This window comes from Aptenodytes patagonicus, chromosome 14, assembly GCF_965638725.1.
Source record: "Aptenodytes patagonicus chromosome 14, bAptPat1.pri.cur, whole genome shotgun sequence".
In the NCBI taxonomy this organism is placed as follows: Eukaryota; Metazoa; Chordata; class Aves; order Sphenisciformes; family Spheniscidae; genus Aptenodytes; species Aptenodytes patagonicus.
Window position 1 is genome coordinate 12256540 of NC_134962.1, and position 19498 is coordinate 12276037.

The 19498-nt window shown below is 57.4% G+C and overlaps 1 protein-coding gene across 1 annotated transcript; it reads left to right on the forward strand.

Annotated features, from left to right (window-relative positions):
- The first annotated feature begins 9094 nt into the window (after positions 1–9094).
- EMILIN3 (elastin microfibril interfacer 3) lies at positions 9095–19104 on the forward strand. The gene is made up of 4 exons (XM_076352298.1): positions 9095–9291; positions 13203–13325; positions 16378–16625; positions 17210–19104. The coding sequence occupies exons 1-4, from the start codon at positions 9095–9097 to the stop codon at positions 19102–19104; spliced, it is 2463 nt and encodes an 820-aa protein (XP_076208413.1).
- Positions 19105–19498: the final 394 nt, after the last annotated feature.

Consider the following 19498-nt stretch of genomic DNA (forward strand, 5'->3'; position numbering starts at 1 on the left):
CTGATGGACTGATGGCCCGCAGGGGAACTGGTCCCACCAGCCTGGTCCAAAGTCCACTGAAACCAGTAGAAAAACTGTCCCAGACTCCAGCATTGTGCATGACCCAATGGGACTGCTGAGCTCGTGGGGACGAAATCAAGTGTTAAGGGGTGACAAAGCCCCTCTGGACTGGGCTGGATGAGGGAGGTCAGGACAGGTCCCTTCCGGGAGGTTTTGCCGTCTCCAACTATCCCTCATAAATAGGAGAAAAGTTCTGGCCAAATCCTCATTCAGAGTCAATCTAAGCATTTCCTGACTCGGTGTTGATTTCACAGATTAAAGCTGGTCAAAAACAACCTGGTCAAAATCCAGCCAGCATTAACTTTTGGAAAAAAACCTTGAGGAATTTCATTCGAGTTTGTTCTGAGGGGACGGGCTGCGCTTTTCCCACCCAGAAGCTTGTTTGCTCTTGAAATACGTGCAATAAACACATGAACGCCGAGCCCCAGCTACAAGCAAAGAGGCTGCCTTCCGCTGCAACGGCATTATTTTTTGCAGAACTATGGGATATTAGTCAATCTGGGGTTACGCCTTTAATTTCAGGTCTGCCAGTGAACAGTATTGCAACTGCACCCAAGTTTCCATGTTCACATGAGGCTGCAGTAACAGCCTGGGGTTTGGCACAGGGAAGCAAGACAGGAGTTTAGGATCAAAAATCCCATTGATCCCAGAATAAAGGAGGGGAGGATGTTAAATAAATCCCTGCATATTCCTGCAGCCGGTCAGAGGGAAGCTTTCCTTTCTGGTCTTGTTGACCTGTTCAGATAGAGCGTGCCCTCGCAAAGACGAGTGGAAACCCAAAACACAACACTGCAGTGTGTGCTCTGAAAATATGTGCAGTCCAACCGAGGCAGATCCCAAATTTTGGCAGATTCCTAAGATCAGGAAATTCCTTGAGAGTTCGGGAAATTCTCCAAGACTGAACCCAAGCTATTTCACTTGCAGAAGATATCAAGTTCTCCTCCTCTTTTTTTTTTTTTTTTTTCTGGTGATGGGTCAGTGGGACCTTGGCGAGCACACGTTGCTGTACAGTGAGAAAGAGGATTAGCAAAACACTGCAGAAGGCCAAACGCAGATGCAGGGCCCGCAGGAACAGCTGCTTGCAAAGGGAAGACGGCGAAGCCAAATATCAGCCACGAAGTCCCAGCTCCAAGCAGGTCTGGAAAGAGCCCAAGCTGGTATCAGTTACACTTTCTTCCCTGCTCCTTTGCCTGTGCATAAATAACCGCCCATTATTTATGGCCGTTCCCCATCGCACACCCTACACGCGTGCCTGCAGGGTCACCTCGGAGGACGGGACAGAGCTGGCTGCAGTGGGAGGGGATGAAGGGCCCCTCTTAGGACCCAAAAATAACTCCCCCTCATCCCCTTGCCTCAAGCAGCATGGATAATGGCAGGGTTTCAGCCCAGCTGTTGCCACATTGATCCATCCAGAAGTCACCCGGTGCTCGGGGACACATGGGAGCCGTGCTGCCCATGGCTTGGAGCAAGCAGCCCCAAGGTGTGGGAAATCTCCTTTCCGCCCCAGGATCCCATCTCCAGGCAAAATGGCCACAGCTAGGCCAAAACAGGCGCAAAACAGAGAATCAAGCATGCAGGCTAACTTGTCCCAGGCAGGCTCATAGGGCTGCTCTCCAACATCCACCCCAGAAACACGCATTTGCCACTGAGACAGTCCTCATCCAAGCAGGCTGTTGGAGCAGCCAGGAAAGCTCCACATGGCTCCTGCCCCCAAAACGCAGGAGATGGGGGAGACAGAGGACAACCCTCAGGCTGCTTCTTCACAGAGCCCTGCAGCCGCCTCTGCACTTGGCCATTGCCTACTCAGGCCCACCCTGTGCAGGGAAACCTGTCCCCAAAGCCGCCTCTCAGGTCCATCTCTCTTGCTGAAGTCACCCCAGCAGACATGACTCCCTGCCTGGGCTATTAGCCTTCACCTTGCCTGCAGCAACCGGGTGCCCAGGGGCAGCCAGCCCTCCCAAGCATCCCAGCACTTCGATGCCAGGCAATCTCCGCGCTTTGCAGGAGTGTCAGAGGTTACAATTAGCTCAACTGTGTCTTGTTGCTGGGTGACTTTAAAAAAAAAAAAAAACCACACAGCAAAGAGGTCCATTTGTACTAATGTCTTTCAATATTCCCCAGGTCCCAGAGGAAAAGTATTTTCTTTCCGCTCTTGTGGTATTTTTCTTCCACTATGTGCAGCAATGAGGTCACCGAGCAGAGGTTTTGTGGCTAAATCATTGGGTTGCTGCCATCGTCCTGTTCCCGGGAAAGGCAGAAGTTGGCCCAGCTGGACATGCAGCCAAGGAAGAACATGGATCTTCCTGAAAGCCAGAGGCACAGCTCCGCAAAGGACCTGGCTGAGCCCTGGAGAAGCGATCAAATGTACCAGTTCTAGGGGCTTTTCTTTAAACCAAAATGCCAGGCTGCTGTTCTTCCCACTTCCAGTGAAAGTTTCTTGCACCAGGGACGGTCCCTACAGAAGAGCATTCGTGCAGGAGAGATGGAAAGGACCATCGGAAGTGCAAGTGCTGAACTACTGCAGCGGTGTGGAAATGATTGAATTATTTCGGTAGCACATGAGGTCAACTTCTGCTGAAGACAACCTCTCCGCAGCCTTGCGGCACGCACCAGCTGGGGTGCAGCACAGAGCTGCGTTGGGAGAGCCTTCCCCAAGCACGCCTGGCTGCAGGTCAGGCCAGCAGGTAGCCCCAAAGCCATGCAATTCCCCCAAAGCCAGGGCTCCTCAGGCACTGCAGACAACAGGGTTTGTAGGATAACGTGTTGCTGTTGGGGGATGATCTGGCACCAAACCCCTCTCCTGGAGCTGTGGGATGGGCAGCTCAGACACCTGATCTCATAGCTGGCCCTGACTTGAGCAGGATGGACCAGGGACCCCCTGTATTCTCAGCCAGGCTGAATGAGCCCATGATCTGCTGCCAGAGCCCTCTCCAGCAAAGCCTTGCAAGAGGGACATGTACCTCCTTGCAAGGGTTCACGCTGGAAGGACCCCTCCTGCAAAAGCTTCCCAGCTGCACCAGTTCCTTCCCTCACAGTGCATGGCTTGAGCCCTGCTCCTGCCAGCACGGCTCCGTGCCTGACCCAGCCTCAAGCCCTCACCCTGAAGGCATTTTCCTCCCCTACCACCTTCCCTTGGCTTCAGAGATATCCTCGCAGGTAGGCAGGAGCTGACAAACTTTTTTGTTGCAACAGAGATCCCTCTGCTCACCCCAGATCTTTACCTGCCTGCAGAGCAGCCTTTTCTCTCACGCCCCCGTTGCAGAAACACACAGCCCTCATCCTAAACCCTGCCAGCTCCCCAGGCTCTCCAGCCGCAGGCAGCCAACCTTTTATAGCATTCCCCAGGCTCCTGCTCAGCCCAGCCAGAGCTGACGGGGACCAGCTGAGATCAGGGCTGCTCGTCCCTGGGGCTTACAGGGCCAGCCCACCCCAGCGCAAAGCCTGGGTCCAGGCAGGTCCCCAGTGCCCCACCATCAACATGCTGGGGTTTACTGGGAGGGTGTCACCTCCTCCCTTGCTCAGTCTACAGACTCCCCACCCTGTGTCCGTGTACTGCTGAATCCAGCTGGGACTGCCCCTGGAGACGGCTCCTGCTCCATCTCCACAGCTGTTGGCTGTTAATGCTCTCTTGTCCCTGGGGTCCTGGCACGGCTGGGAAAGGTTTATTTTAAGCACATCACCCCTGTCACACACAAAGGACCTCCAGCCTGCCCCTTGCCCTTGCTAAATCTCCCCAGCCAGCCTCCTTGCGCATTTTCCTGGAGGAAGGACGCTAACGGATATATAAATAAAGCAACCTGTGTATTCTTCTCCCCGCTCAGAGCTTGTGTAACCTGCGGTTGACCCCTCCTCGTCCTCCCCAAACCACAGCCCCAGTATGTGCTGCCTGCCGCCACCGCCGCTGCTGCTCTGGCATTTTTATGAATGGCCTTGAGCCCAGGGAAGAGATGTGAGCATGGATTTGGAACAGCTCCATCCCTTCTACCGCACGCGCTAATCTTGACAAATGATCAGCGTGTGGCTTTCGAAACCAGAGATAAGGCTGTCTGACCACTTCAAGTCACTACACTTTCCCACAAAGAAAGGGATTTTGTTCTCAGCCCCCGGCCGCAGCTTCCTCCGGAGCCTGGGCAAACCCAGGTGCCCCCCGCCCCATAGCTTGGGGGGGGGGACACTGCAATCACACCCCTTGGGAGCTGAGCCAGGGTCTGATTCAGAACAAAACCTTGGCAACCTCCAAACGAGGCAGACGTCGTGACATTGCCTGGGTTTCTGATACCACTGGCTGGACCAGGGCTGCCTCCTGCCTGCACGCCTGCATCTCCTTCCCGTTGAGGCCAACAGAGAAGTAGTCCATGCCCAGCACGGAGCTGGGATGTGCCAGAAGCATGTGCTGGGAGCCAGCAAGAGCTTCCAGTCCTGCAGCTGAGCCATGGCCATGGTGGGCTTCCTTGAGCTCAGTTTTAGCTGGGAACTGGAGCACCTGGAGAACTCCTGGCCCTACTGGGGTCACTGCTCTCCTTGGACTGGTATCCCACTGCACTGCTACGGCATTTGGGACATGCATCTTGCCTGCCAGTTTGGGCAACACAGTGTCCCTCCCTGGGGCTGGGGAAGCAGCCGTGGGATAGCTGCAGTGTCTTCACAGGGACTCTGAAACGGTAGAGCGAGCCCTGGGTGGATCCTGCTGGACACGCACCTGGGAAAGCTGGGCACAGACACAGCCCCGCTGCCAAGGGAAAAGGCCTCTGCAAGTGCCAATTCAAGGAATGCCTTTGATCCAGTGGGAATTGTTAGGGAGAAACTTTGCCTCTAAATTGAGCTGCTCTCTTGCCTTGCCACTTTGGGAAATGAATTTGTACTTGGAAAAACTCAGGCTGGGAGCGATCTTGGGAAGACATCCAATCCATTTCCCTACCCCAAATTGGTCCTGACAGGTTTTTTTTTATCTAACCTTTCCTTTAAAATCTCCAGATGGCTCAATACAGTCTCCTCCAGGGCTATATTCATTTTACTACCAGCTATTTTTTTATTATTAATATCCAACTTAAATTTCCCTTCCTGCAATCTGCTCCTATCCCATGGCAACACAGAGGGCAGCTGTCCTCTTACCACTGCGCCCGGTGCACCCCACCCTACCCAGCGTGGCGGGTGCCTTTCCGGCAGCGGTACCTATTTAAGGCTCAGGATTAGGATGGACAAGGCTGGTTCTGGCCAAGCGCAAGCAGAGTTGAAGAGCCCCTGGACTGTCCTATCACTTTTCCTATTGCTGCGCTGGCCCGCAGGAGGGTTTGGTGGGGCAAGAGCGCACAACCGCTGCTCCCTGTGCAGGCACCAAACATCGTACCCAGGTGGGAACGGGAGGTCAGAGGCTGCTGGCTTGTTGACCCATGAAGGGAGGCAATTATTCAGCTGATGAGGCCATGCAGGTGTTAATTAAAAAGCATGCGAAGCAGAACAGGTCACTGTTTGGTGTCATCCGCTCGTGAAATTAGCGTCGCGGTGGTTCCCCCAGCCCTGCCTGGGAGACAGAGCAGGGGAAGAGCTTCCTGTAGTACCTCTGCTCTTACTCTCATCTCCTCCAGCTGAGCTCCTATTTCTGGCTACCTCCTGGGTCCTGCACAATGTCCCTGCTTTTTGGCCAAATCTCTGCTGGATCCTTAGTAGGGAAAAACTTCTACCTGTTCATTCCTGGACTGGTTTGGAGCGTAAGCTGTGCAGGGGTGAGAGGTGTAACCAAAATAATCAACTCCTGGCAGTCCAGGTGGAGAAACAAGCTCCCTAGTCACGTGCCGAGCTGTTGCAGGAGGTGCTCACACGGGGACACTGATGGACACAGCCTCCCAGGTCAGGCACCCCGTGGGTGTCCCTTGGTAGGGTCTCAGATTTGCCGAGCATCCAGATTTGATCATCATCAGCAGCTCTGATCTGATCCCCTTTACTCTCCAGCCAAGGCCAGGAGGGAAAGCAGAGCTTTCCTCTGGGAAGCACCATGGGCTGGTGCTCCCTGAGCCAAAGGTTACCAGCGAGCAGGTCTGCAGAGCCTTTCGGCAGCAGTTCAGGGTGGCAAAGCCCTTCCATTCTGCTGGAGAGCTCGGTGCTCAGCACGCGCTTCACAGCTCTGGGAGATGGTGCTTGGCATCTTCTCTGTTAACCCCTGGGACATGCCCGTGTCAGGAGGAAGCCCTGGTAGGAAGGAGTCTCCTGCTTCTTCTCCACATGAGCACTTCTCCAAAGCCAGGATGCCGTGCCAGGCTCCACACGGGCACCCTCCTGTGCCTGGCCAGAGCTCGCGGTGCGTGGGGACCGGCAGCAGCACGGCTGAGCATCAAAGAGTCAAACCCGAGCTGCCCCCTGAGAAGTGCAACTTAACGAATCCCAGTTTCCTGCCGCTCTGTGTCTCATGGTTGGATTAGCTCATGGCTAATAAGGCTCATGAGAGTTTTTCCCATGGTTTGGGGCACTCGTAATGGCTCTCTCCCGTGTAGATTCTTTGATGTCTTATAATAGAGTTGATGATGAATCCATTTCCTCAGTGGCGACCCAAGTTTGGCGCTCTCTTGTCTACCCAGATGCCTTTTTTCATAAAACAATTAGACAATAGAACAACAAAATGGAATTCAGTCTCTCCGAGGATCCTGCCTCGCTATGAAATCTGGCAGAAAGTGACCCGGAGCTTCAAAAGTGGGGTTGGACGGCAGGGACAGGCAGACAGATACACACACGCTCCCACACGAGTGCAATGGCTCCCACCTCCTTCCCTTTCACAGCCAGGCTAGCAAGAAGGAACGAGCACTCTTAGCTCTGCCCTGTCGTGCCCGTTCATCACAGCACAGGCTTGAAGGCCAGGACCAAGGGCTTTTTCAGAAACCGTGCAACACCAGATGTTTTTTTCCTGAGGCCTCAGACACACACGTGCAGCACGCTGTTATTAAAACTGGCTCATACTCCCTGTGCACAGGGAAAAAAAATTAGGGCTGTGTGCAAGGTTAGTTCTCGACTTTGGCATCCAGCATTAAACCATGCAGGCTCGGTTGACTTTTGTTTGTTTTTATAGAGTTGCTTCTAGACCGTCCCGCCTGCAGCATCCCAGCAGAGTGGAACAATTCGATGCACCAGCTGGATGAGAAGTGCTTCATGTGCTGCCAAATATACCATGTAAAAACCATAATGCAGCCACCTCTGGGGTGCAGCCTGACAAGCGCACGGCAGCTCGCAGCAACACCCTGCAGCAGATTGAACCGAGAGGAGGGAGCCGCTTGAGAGGATGCGCTGGTTCATTACACAGACTTCCTCCTCTTGGTTTTCCGCCTGGTCTCTCCAGCCTGCCTTCCCCGGCACGGCTCTCCTATGGATTTTTCTTCTCCTGCTAATGTTTCTGTATTCACCTCAGACCGAGCCAAAGGCTCCTTTTAACTGAAAAAGGCCGTTTGTCTCGGTATCTTACCATCTCTGTCTCAGTGTCAGCCCAAGCCTTGATGCCTCCTTCCCACAGCAGCAGGTTTCATTCCTGCACTTGGGATTCCACCCAGCCACCCTTTCTCAGCCGCTTCTTGTTTTCCTCCAAGAGTTTCGGAGAAGCATTGCACACCTCGCCCTGGTGCTTCCCTGCCCGGGCTGACTTGGGGCTGACCTCTGCCAGACGAGGCCGGAGCCTCGTTGGACCCCTGGTGTGGTCTTGGTGGGTTGCCCAAGGGTGCGAGTGGCCTGGGGGCAGCGGGATGCTCAGCCCAGGGTCTGCTTATACAACAAAATCTCCTGTTCCTTGGCATGGCCTCACCTCTGCAGGGCTACCAGCTGACCACTACTGGATAGCACCAGGGGTGTTACCCCCCTCCCAAATTACCGGTGCCCTGGGCGGGGGTCCTCTCCCCCACGCCCAACAGCAAAGGCCCCCCGTGGCTCACACAAAGGGTCTTACACTGCTGTGGTTAATGGTGTGGTGCCTGGGGGGGTGCTGTTGGGACAGGGTAGGGTGCTCAGTGCCCAGCACCCACTGCTGTGGGTCACATGCGGGTGGGGGCATCGGGGTGCAGGTTAGCAGGGATCTCTGCAGCGCACAGGATGGGAGGAGACCTGAGCCTGCCTTCCAAAGCCACCTAGGAGGAAATGCACTTGGCTGTGGGAGATCCACGGGACTGCAGGGAAAGGCAAGGGATTCCCCGCTCTCTCCTGGAGGCTGAAACCAAAGCCCAAATCTACCAGGGAGGGCTGATATCAGCTCCAAAACAGTGCCGCTTCCCTCCTCCCCTTCCTGCAAAACCCAGGTGCTGGGTTCGCTGGGTCCTTGGTGATGCTGGATGCATCAGGCTGGTGCCAGCCAAATGATTGACAGCTGCCAGTCTCCAGCAGCACACATCGCCTCGAGCCGAACACGCCCAAGGGACAGAGTTAAGGTCCCTCCAGCCTTTCTCTTCGCCTGCGCTCAGGCGTGAAGCGGAGCGGGCCTGCGGGCTGGGGGGCGCATCAGGAGCCGTGCGGGTACCCCGCGGCTCCAAACCCCGCTGCACCTGCTACCCCCGCCCGGTGCCCGGGGAGGGGGCAGTGGGAGAAGGGACGGCTTCGGGGCCGAGGCCGGGGCGGGGGTGCGTGCCCCTTCCAGCCCCGCTCCGGGGCCGGCAGCGCTCTCCTCCCGAGCTCCGCTGGGGGCTGCGCGGGTCGAGCTTCAGCACCGCGGGGGCTGCGCGGGGGGGGGGGGGGGGTCGGAAGGGGGGTCGGGGGGGGGGGGGGAGCGCTTTGTCTCCCCGCCCGCGGGGCCGGGGGTCGGCGGCTGTGGGAGGGCGGGAGGAGGAGCGCGGCCCGCCCCCGCCGCCGCGGTACAAAAGGGGTCGGGCGGGCGGCGGAGCGGCGTGTGCCGCCGGGCAGGGCAGGGCAGGGCAGGGCAGGGCAGGGCAGGGCAGGGCAGGGCAGGGCGCGGCGCAGCGGGCGGCGCTCCGGTCCCCTCCGCAGCGCCGTCCCGGCGGGGCCCGCGGCCGCCCCGTCCCGCCCCGTCCCGTCCCGCTCCGCCGCCGCCGCCGCCGCCGGGCCCGGGACCATGAGGCGGGCGCGGGCGCTGCGCCGCCGCGGAGCTCTGCTCGCCTGCCTCTCTCTGGGGATGCTGCTGGCCCTCGCCGACGCCAAGGGTGCCTTCTACCCCCCCGCCGCCCCCCTGCCCTACGGCGGCAGGTACAGCCTCTACACGGCCGGCTCCAGCCCGCAGCTCGGCCCCGGCAAGCCCGTGGGCAAGCACAAGTAAGCGACCCTCTGCGCGCCCCCGTCCGCGGCCGCGCAACCGATCCGGCCCCCGGGCATCGGCCCCTGGGTGCTGGCTGCGCGGCGGGGCTTTCCGGACACCGCCTCCCGTCGGGCATCCCTTACCGGGCACAGACCGCGGGCACCGGCTACCGGCCACAGATCTGGGCTCAGCAGGCAGCATCCCCGGGGGACCGGCTGCCGCGGGCACCCCTTGGTGGGTACCCAACCCCCCCGTACCGATCACGGGTACCATCTCCCAGGGCTCGGCCGCGGGCATCCCTTGCTGGGCGGCGGTCCCTGGGTACCCGCTGCGGGCACCCCTTGCCCCACACCAGCTGCTGGGTAGCGACCTGGGGCTGGCGTGCAGGGCAGGGGTGTCCGTGCGTCTCGGTGCACCCCTTCCGTGTAGAGCAAGGCTGGGGGGCCGCTCAGCGCAGAGGGGGCACGGGGCTTGTGTTTCCAAGAGGGAGCGGGCTGCGTGGGGGGGGGGACGACGACGTGTGTGCTGCAGTCCCATGTGGGTCAGGGCTGGGGTGGCGAGGATAGGACGCCCGTGTGTGTTCGTGGGGTAGGTGCATGTACCTGTTCTGCATGGCACGGGCGCGGGGCTGTGATGTGCGGGAGGGGAGGATGGCAGTGCACAGACCTACGCGTGAAAATGCAGTCTGGATTGGAGGGGATTTGCCGATTTGCTTGTAAAGCACAGACTTACTAGAGTTTAAATATGTTTTCAAGTAACCTGGAAAGCTCAGGCAGATGAGGAATGTGGGCTTTACACGTACTATAGACTTTTTCCATTCAATTGCAAAAAGGCTGTTACATTGGTGGGGGGCTCGCTTCCCTCCCCGCTTGTTTGCGAGAACCGTTTCTGTCGGGCTTCTTTGAAAAGGGGAGGATGTGGTGTTATGAACAAGCTGAAATGAATAAAGTAACATTCGAGACGAACAATACTGGCAGTGCCAGTGAGAGCTTTCCAAAACCCGTAACATTTTCCAGCTGCTCACTCTTAAAACATCAGGCTGGAGCTATAAAACTGCTAGCCACAGGTGGGTGAGAAGGAAGGGGGTTTCTGAGAAGGAGAGTGAGCCAGAACCACCCTAACCCAAGTAGTCACAGGCAGGCAGTGTCTATTAGTAGCGGCTAGTAGATCTGCCCGTGTTGGCTGCTAGCTTACTTACAGAGGGGGTTAGGAGTGTGTTTGTAAGAGGATCCTGGATTTATGGATAGACAGTGATTCTAAATTTCCACATGCACACGTACACATGATCTCCCTTCCCTCCAGCTAAGAAAAGTGGCTGGCCTTCGCTCTCGTGTGGCCCTGTGCACGGATAAATGACTCACTTTTGGAGGAGCGGGGAGCAGCATGGATCCCTGCACACACTCTGAGCCTGGCAGCCTCTTGCCGGGGCTGAGCTGCTTGTGTCTGGGCAGGCTGGAAATGCCAGTCGCTGCTGGGAGTTGCGGTGCTCATCCCAGGGGAGCAAAGAGCCCTCGTCAAGGGGCTGGGGTAGAGGTGCTGGTGCTGCTCCTGGGGGAACAAGGGGGATGCGCTGGGGGTGTGGGGTCGGGGGGTCCCTGATGGGAGGGAGCAGGGAGATCCAGGGTGTTGGAGGGAGGATGAGCCTGCTCGCACTTTGCTGCTTCATGGAAAGAGCTCCTGCCCCATGTGGGCTGTTGGAGGCGGAGGAGCCTGCTCGGGGCCTCTGAACGGGGGCACTGGGGGGCTTATGGTAGTCCTTGGCATGGGTAGGGGATGTACTTTGTCTTCACGTGTTCGCCATCAGTGCTTGTCCCTCCTTCACCTATCTTTCCCCACTCAGAGTGAGCCAGAGCCCCACTGCTCTTTCCCCAGGGGGTGAGAGTGGAGGGGCTGGGGAGGGCTGTGCACACCCACCCCCCTGTGCATGCACACACATACATGCACACGCTCACTCCCCCAAACAGGAGACACTGCAGTCCTCCCCAAACCGTTCTGCTCCATCATGACTGTCCCAGTCCCTTCCCTCACCTCCACCTGCCAGAGTTGTCTCAACGCCACCAGGACCATCATCATGCCAAGCCTGTGAGAGCTGGGCTCAGGCCCTGCAGCTTGTTTCTCTGGTCAGCCCCAAGGCTGCTCTCCACAGGCCATGCAATGGCGATGCCAGGGGACTCCGGCTGCTTCCCAGCCTGTGGCCAGGCAGCTGAGCTGCAGTGACCTCAGCTCGCACAGGGAGAGCCGGGTCCTCTCGCTTCACTGAACGCCTCCTCGCACCTGCAGCTCACGCCAGCCCATCTGTTCCATCCCGCTGACCCTCTGTCTCCACCTCAGCTCTGCACTGTGTGCCTGTGCCCTCCTCTCCTCCTGCTCTGCCATCTGCCACATCCCCATGCCCTTAATCCCTGCCTCAACACACATCCCTGCTGTCTCTGCCCCTGTGGACCAAGTCCATCTGCTCCTGCCAGCAGCCTTGCCTTCAGCTGGAATAGCCTTGGCCTCCATCTGTCCCACCAGCTCTCCCGCATCCTTCCCATGCAGCCTTCCTCCTGGCCACCTCATCCTCAGTGCCTGGGTTTGCTGGTCGGCTCAGGAGAGGTCCTGTGCCTGGGGCTGGCTGGTACCCTGTGGCACCCAGCTGCAGGCACGATGGCAGGAGGGAAAAGGCTCCGCTCCTTGCACCACCCATCCAAGGGATCTGAAGAGGTTTCCAGCTTCCATCCAGCTTGGGACCTGGGTCGTGTCCCTGCCTCCATGGCGGAGGAAGCTGTGATGCTGCGGCCCAGCAGAGCAGCCAGCCTGCATCTCCTCTCCCTCTGCTGACTGTAGCATCACACTTGGTCTGAGTGTGACAGCACCCACAGCAAGGTCCAAAGGCTTTTGGGCTGGACCCGGCACTGGCAGCACTCCAGGAGCTGCAGGTGGACAGACCACCCCTGCCAGATGCTGCTGGAGCTATTTCTGGGATCCTATTCCCATAACTGCTGTTGCTGGTGGGGTTCTGCTTGTCCCCCCAGCCCCTCTCGCCACCCAGGCCATGCTGTGCCGAGCACAGCCCAGCTCTGGTGACAACGTGGCCATGACCGTGACAGCAGCAACTGTGCTCAGCATCTGGCCTTCTGCAATGCCGTGGCACTGCAGACCTGCTTGGGGGGGCTCTGGGTTTCTTGCAGACAGTGAAATGGCTCGTGAAAAACCAGAATGTGAGGGTGCTCAGCCTGTTTCCAGCACCAAGGCTGATTTCTCAGGCAGGGCTCAACTGCAGAGGGACCGCAGCTGGGGGAGGATGGGGCAGCCACCAGCTCGGAGGGACATTGTGGGGCAGGCACTGCCCGAGGCTGAGCGGAGAGCCTAGCACAGCTGAGGAGAGCAGAGCTGTGTTGAGGGTGCAGGGGTTTAGCTGCACCCTTTTAACCCAGAGGAGAGATGCACCTGGACTGAGGAAAAGGCATTGCTGGGGGGTGGCACCCTGGCACCTGGAGGGCAGCTAGCGGGGCTGGGAAGGGCTGGGCAGCACTGGCTCCCGTGGAGGCTCTTGGAGCTGGTCAGGTGAAGGCAGGTGAAAGCCGGGGTGCCTGGGGACACCAGGAGCAGGAGCCAATTCAGCCAGCCCGGCCCGACCAGGAGTGCCTGCCTGCCCCTTGCTTGCGCATCCAGCAACAGGCTGGGCACTGGGGGACTTTGCTCCATCCCCGCTCCCTGCACTCCCCCAGGCCCCACTGCTGTCCCTGTCCCCAGTGGGTAGGGTGGGCGATGCCCCCTCCCCAGCAGCTGCACAAGCTGGGGGGTCCCTCCAGCTCCTGCCCCCCCAGAGACCTTGCCGGCAGTGTTAGGCAGGGCAGGCAGACCTGCCCGGGGACTGGTTGAATAGCCGGGGTGCTGCTATCTGTTGAGGCAGGGGGTGACGGTGTCTCGCTGTGCTTCCCCCTAGGAGCTACTGTGCCTACGTGGTGCAGCGCAACGTGACGTGCACACTGCAGGACGGGGCCGAGAGCTACGTCAAGGCCGAGTACCACAAGTGCAGCTGGGGACCCAAGTGCCCGGGGAAAGTGCTGTGAGTACGGGGGATGCTGGGGCACAGTGCCCTTCCACTCCCAGCTTCAGGTCACAGGTCTTCTTGGGTTCCTGAGTGCCCGTGCCACCCTTCCGACCATCAACCCGTGTTTTCCAGAGGGCAGTGAAAGGGGCTGAAGGGCTTTTCCTGGACGAGACAGTCAATGGCAGGGCAGCGGTGCTGGGAGGAGGCAAGGTGGGATCTGTCAGGAGGGAGAGGGAGCTCTATCCATCATCAGAAATAAATCAGGAAATCATGGGAAGCTGAGGGGGTGCATGTGCATGTGTGCAGGGAAGCATTTTGTCACAGACCTGCAACTTGGCAGAAAGATGGCAGCTAGGTGAGAGCCTGACCGAGAGGAGGAGGAAACAGAGCCTGTGGCTCAGGCCTTCCTGCCCCAGGAAAATATTTGCAAAACTTTGCCACCTCGTCAGTGCTGGAGGGAAACACCCCGCCGTGCCGCAGCCAGAGCCGCAGCCCGGGCAGGGTGGACACTGGGACTTTGTGCTTCGCCACCCTCCACAGCCCCTGGCCAGGGATGCTGCTCCATGCAGAAATGCTGCTCTCCTGCATCCTCCCCTGGGCCGCCGAGAGTAACAGAGCCGAGCACCGAGGAAAACCGGGCTGAGAGGGGCTTTTGTCGGAGCCTGGCACCCCTCCTGTGGCACCAGCACGCAGCGCTGCAGCCAGCCGGGACTTGCCATGTGCTGGTGGTGCCACGGGCTCTGCAAGCAGCCTCTCCCGGCAGAGATGGGCCGTCGGACCTGCTCGCTGACTTGCTCTTTCCTTCTTCCCATCACAAGTGCTTTAGCAGCATTTGGGGACTTCAGGACATCCTGCAGCTGCTGGTACCTGTGGCGGAGATCCCCAAAGCCTCTCCCATCTCCATGGTGTCCACTGCTTGGCCCCTCCAGCCCTTCAAACAAAACCGGGGTGAAAACAGGGTGTTTTCTGAAAGCAGCTGGACCCGTAGCTGAACTTTCTGCACAGCCTCGGATGCTGCATCCATGCACAAGAGAGAAACATGTTTTTTTCCACGTGCTGGGGCCATCAGCTAATGTTTGTGCAGCTGCAATAAATACTTCCCCTTGCTGCCATTTGGAGCAGGGGGAGAAGGGTTCGGAGGTACCGAAGGGCTCTGGGCTCCTCTGTAGAGGCTGGCATGACACACAGAAGGTGCCCTGCCTTCTGGATGCCATCCTCATCCTCACTTCACCCCCTGACAGTGGCTGGGTGCAGCAGTCTCCTGCTGTGGTACATCCAGGCAGGTTTCTACACACTAAGACAGAAGGAAAGACCATAGAAACTCAGCAACGTCTGTTAGAGGAGTAACAACAAGAAGAGCTTGTTCTGACACTGTCCCGTGCCTTTGGGAAATTGCTGATGTTGAGAAATTTTGAAGTGATTCAAAGAACAGAGGATTTGGATTCGCTTTCTCCTCCTGCCCTGCGGTACACGTGGAGGTGGCTGTATTGCACCGGGAGTCACATGGAAGTGGCATTGCCCGGGGGCTGCAGCCAGGGCCGGGGGCACTGAGGACCTGGGCAGGGACACTGACGACAGGGGCTCGGCCCCATGTGCTGCCCTGAGCAACTGGATGGGTGCGAGTGCCTTATGCAACCCCTCCGTACAGCACAGACGGTTCTGCCACCTCCTCCGAGACCTTCCGCTGAATGTGCTGGAGAAGAACAGGGGCCCAATTGTGTGTTTTGTTGAAAAACAGCAAACTTCAGGATTTTCAGGCCCTGGTAAATTCAGATTGGAAATTTCCAAAAGGCAGGTTCAAAGCATTGGTGTTTCAGAGGTGGTGAGAAACACGCCGTCTTCAGCCCTGCGCAGCTCAGCTCGGTTGGTGGGGGGAGCACGGGTGCTGGCGGGGTCCTGTCCATCCCTGCCACCTCATGGGAAAGTGCCACGGAAGAGCAGGGAGCAGCTGAGTCCTCCCCGCTGGGCTGGTGGGGACCCCACATAGAGCGAGAGCAGAGAGGGAGGTGTTAGTGTCCCACTGGGCAAGGAGGTGGGCTCGCACCCTTGTTTGCTGTGTATGGCGGGGATCGATGTTGTAGTGCTCAAATTGGTGGTGGAGAAACCTCCCAGGGCATCCCAGCTGGGGGCAGGAGGAGGCGTAAGGAGCCATCCCTCTGTGCATACCGCACAGCATCGCCCCGGTAAACCTCGCCAGGGCTCTGCTGCCCCACTGCCAAAGCTCCCGCTTGCAAGGCCAGCCCAAGCCACTTAGGCTTCCCATCAAACTGATGCCCTCCACACATAGAGAAAATACCTTTCCAAAGGTATTTTAACCCTCCTGGAGGCTTCAGGACAGGATTACAGATCAGAAGAGGATTTTTTACCCCACTAGGAAATTCTCTAGATCGATTCAAAGTGCAAAACACCCACAAGCAGCCCAGACCCCTCTTGGAAGTGATCTGAGCTTGCAGGGGTTCTGGAATCACTTCCATCATTTCATCTTGTGTTCTCCTGGGCCAAAAGTTGCCAAACTGTGTGGCATCCGTCACAGTGGTCATCTATCGGGCCAGAGACCAAAGCAATACACTTACAGCAGCTTTTCTAAACTAACAACAGGAATCCCAGGTTAAAAAAAAAAAATCTGACAAAAAATCCTCTCCAGAAACCACAGATACATAAATAATGGCTCTGCTCAGATAGTCCCTCCTCACCCCTGGGCTGTTTGTCAGGCTTGTCTAGTTGTGTTACTAACTCATTGGGGAGAACTCTTCTCTCACCATGTGCTGTCACACCTGCACCTCGTGGTCCAGTCCTGGAGAGGGTGGGCACATGTTTTTGGAGTGCTGGTTAATGAGCTGTGTCCCTGGACAGGCACTGTAATGCTACACTGAGCTGTGGTGCAGCAAGAGCTCTTGGAGGAGGTGGGTCATGGTCTGCAGGTGCAGCACACGGGTCTCAGCCAGGCTTTCCCATGTGCCCGGATTTCCCACACCCAACAGGACCCATGACCCCGCTCTTCTCTATTGCTTGACGTTGAGGTTGCTCCTCTAAACTGTCTTCTCTCTTCCTCCCCTCTCCTGGAAAGGTACCGCACCTTCTTCAGACCCAAATACAAGATTGGATACAAGACAGTGACCGAGCTGGCCTGGAGGTGCTGCCCAGGCTTCATGGGAGAAGGGTGCCATGACAACCCGACCGACCAACCCGGCCTTCTGCCCCGACATCCCAGCCCTAAAATGCCTCCGGGGCAAAAGATGTTTCCAATCCCCAGACTTCCTCCCTATCCCAAAAGCCACCCTGACCTGTTTCCAGGACCAAAGAAGAATCAGTATGGTGAGATCTCGCTCCTGCTTCACATCCCCAGGTTACCACACCGCCGTCATGCTCTCAAACCTGTTCTTTCTGTTCCAGCACACGGCATGAATTTAGCAAACCTTCGGTGGGTGACGTGCTTGCTGATCAGAGACTGGACATTTGAGTGCTTTGAGGATCACTTGCTTTTTTAATCTAGTTTCTTTCAAAACGTGCCCACTTGCTTTTTTAATCTAGTTTCTTTCAAAATGTGCCGCTTCAAAATTGCCTTTCCTCATTGCTTTAAAGCATTTTTCCATTAATTTGGGGGTCGATAGAGTGTGTCTCAAGAGGAAGTTCCCCGGGGTTTTCTCATCACCTGCTGTTGAACTTGGGAGCAGAGGGCTTGATCCCAAGAAGAAAGAGGGTTTCCTGATCAGCTTAGGAAGAGATTTAGGGGAAAGGAGGAAGGGTGGGCCAATATTTTGCTGAAATGGCAGTAAGACGGAGGCAGGAGCTAATGTTAGTTAGTATGGAAAAGGACTCAAATCTAGAAGATAGCCAAGGAGGGAAGTTAAAGGAGCACCGGCCCTGACTGTGCCCTCTCTATTTCTTTCCCTGTGCAGGCAGGAAGCTGCCCGGCCTCTTCGGGGACCGCCTGGATCGGCTGGAGGAGGAGGTGAGGCGCCTTTCCCAGTCCTACGACAGCCTGCACACCATGGTGAGCGGCCTGGGGGACCGCCTGCGGCTGGCAATCCAGGAGGACACCACCAAGATGATCGGCTCCCTGATGAACAGCCCGGGCACACCTGACTCGACGGTGGGCTTTGGCATCATTCCTGATGGCCTGGTGGATGTGGCTGACAAAGCCGACATCGCCACGTACCCTCCCGTGGGGGAGATCCTGACCAAAGTGACGGAGGTGAGCGACGTGCTGAAAACCAAGGCAGATTTGCTGCACGAGGTTCGCGGCATGGTCCTGGACCACGACGGGCAGATCAAGCATCTGCTGGAGTCAGCCCGGCCCTCGCCACTCACGTCCATCGACCTGCTGGAGGAGTACGTGGACACGCGGCTGAGCAACCTGCGTGGAGAGCTGCTCGATGGCTTCGAGAAGAAGCTGGGGAAGATCCAGACCACGTGCGATTTCCGGATCCAAGAGGTGCGGCAGCAATGCGAGGAGGAGAAAGCTGCCAACCTGCGGCTGCAGCAGACACTGGACGGGAAGGAGCTAGAGATCAAGAAAGAGATCTCCCAGCTGGAGACCCAGATCCAAGGGCTGACGGTGGTGGAAAGCTGCTGCAGCAACCTGGACTACCTCACCGATCGCATGAACATCCTCGAGAAAGGCCTTCACAGCATCTCTGAGTCCCAGAAGAATTTGCACTCACGGCTGGATGGAGAAATCTCCACTGTCACCCTAGGGAACCTTTTTGAAGGGCGCTTTGAGGACCTGGAAGCCAGACTCAATGCTACAGAGAGAGAAACAGGGAGCTGCTGCTCCGGTATAGAGGACAGCATGAGAGGCACGGTGGTAGCAGAGGTGGATGGCATGAGGACTGCCTTTGAAGATAAAATGCAGACCCTGGAGGACAGGTTCATGACCATAGTGGGGGAGCTGAACAATGTCAGTTCTCCTGTGGGCATGGACGGAGCGGTGGTGCCCGTGCTGGAGGGGGAGCTCGCCAGCATGAGGAAACGGACGGATGAGACGCTGGAGGTGTTGCAGAATCGCCTCATCATGCTGGAGAGCACTTGTTCCCTGGGCTGCACCTCTGCCTCCAAAGATGTGGAGACCTTCCGGACAGAGATCGAAGACTGTCAGAACAAGAACCAGGACCTGCTCCTCCGGATGGACAGCAACTACGACCTCCTGCGCAAGCTGAACGCCACCATCCTGGAGATCCAGCGGCGAATCGAGGAGGAAGCATCGGGGGCTTTGCAAGGGGAGATCACCTTGCTAAAGATCAACCTGAACACCGTGAGCAAGTCTCTGACGGGGCTCAAGGACTCCGTCTCCCAGTACTCGGACACCGTGACTCACGTCAACTCCTCACTGGATGAGCACGAGCGGAAGATCGAGGATGAGGTCCACTCCATCCAGGAGAAGGTCAACGACCAAGGCTCCCAGCTCTTCTTCAGCAACCGGCGTGTCCTGAACCTCAAGGGAGACTTGGAGCGACTCAAAGCCAGGATCGTCAACGACCTGAGCTCCTGCAAGAGCGTAGCCCGTGACCTGCAGCAGGAGATTGCTCACTTTGATGACCGGGTGGCCCGGGTGGAGAGCGTCTGCGGCAGGCTGGGTGCTGTCACGGGGAGCCTGGACGGCATCAGGGACGAACTGGAGAAACACACGGGCAGTCTGTGGGACTACATGGGCCACATGAACGGGACCCTGGCTGCCCATTCTCAGGAAATAACGGGACTGAAGGACAACCTGCTTGACTGCCAAGCCAAGGTCTCCGAGCTGGCGGAGCAGGTCGGCCACTTGGAAGAGCAGGTGGAGGGGAAGCAGCATTAGCCACGCCGCCACGCGCTTCTTCCTCCTCCTCCCCGTGAAGGACAGGATTAACTTATATCACACAGACTCGCTCCAATGTGACAACAGTTCTTGGGATAATTTTTTTAATGAAAAGATAAATTAAAAGCTGCTACAAACCCTTTTTTTTTTTTTTAAATCTTGTCGGCCCCACTTTTCCATAACTCTGCCGTTACAGTACTCGCCTCCCGACACTCAGCAGCTGTCCCGACCCTGGTGCAGCAGGGTCACTGCCTCCTGGCCGGGGGCGTTGCTTTGGCTCCCGGGCTAATGACCCCAGAAGGACAACTCAGGAGGCAGCTGGAGGCAGGAACGTTGTTTTTTTTTTTTCATTTTATTTTTGTGGATTTATTGCTTCTTGAAGAATAAAACCCTG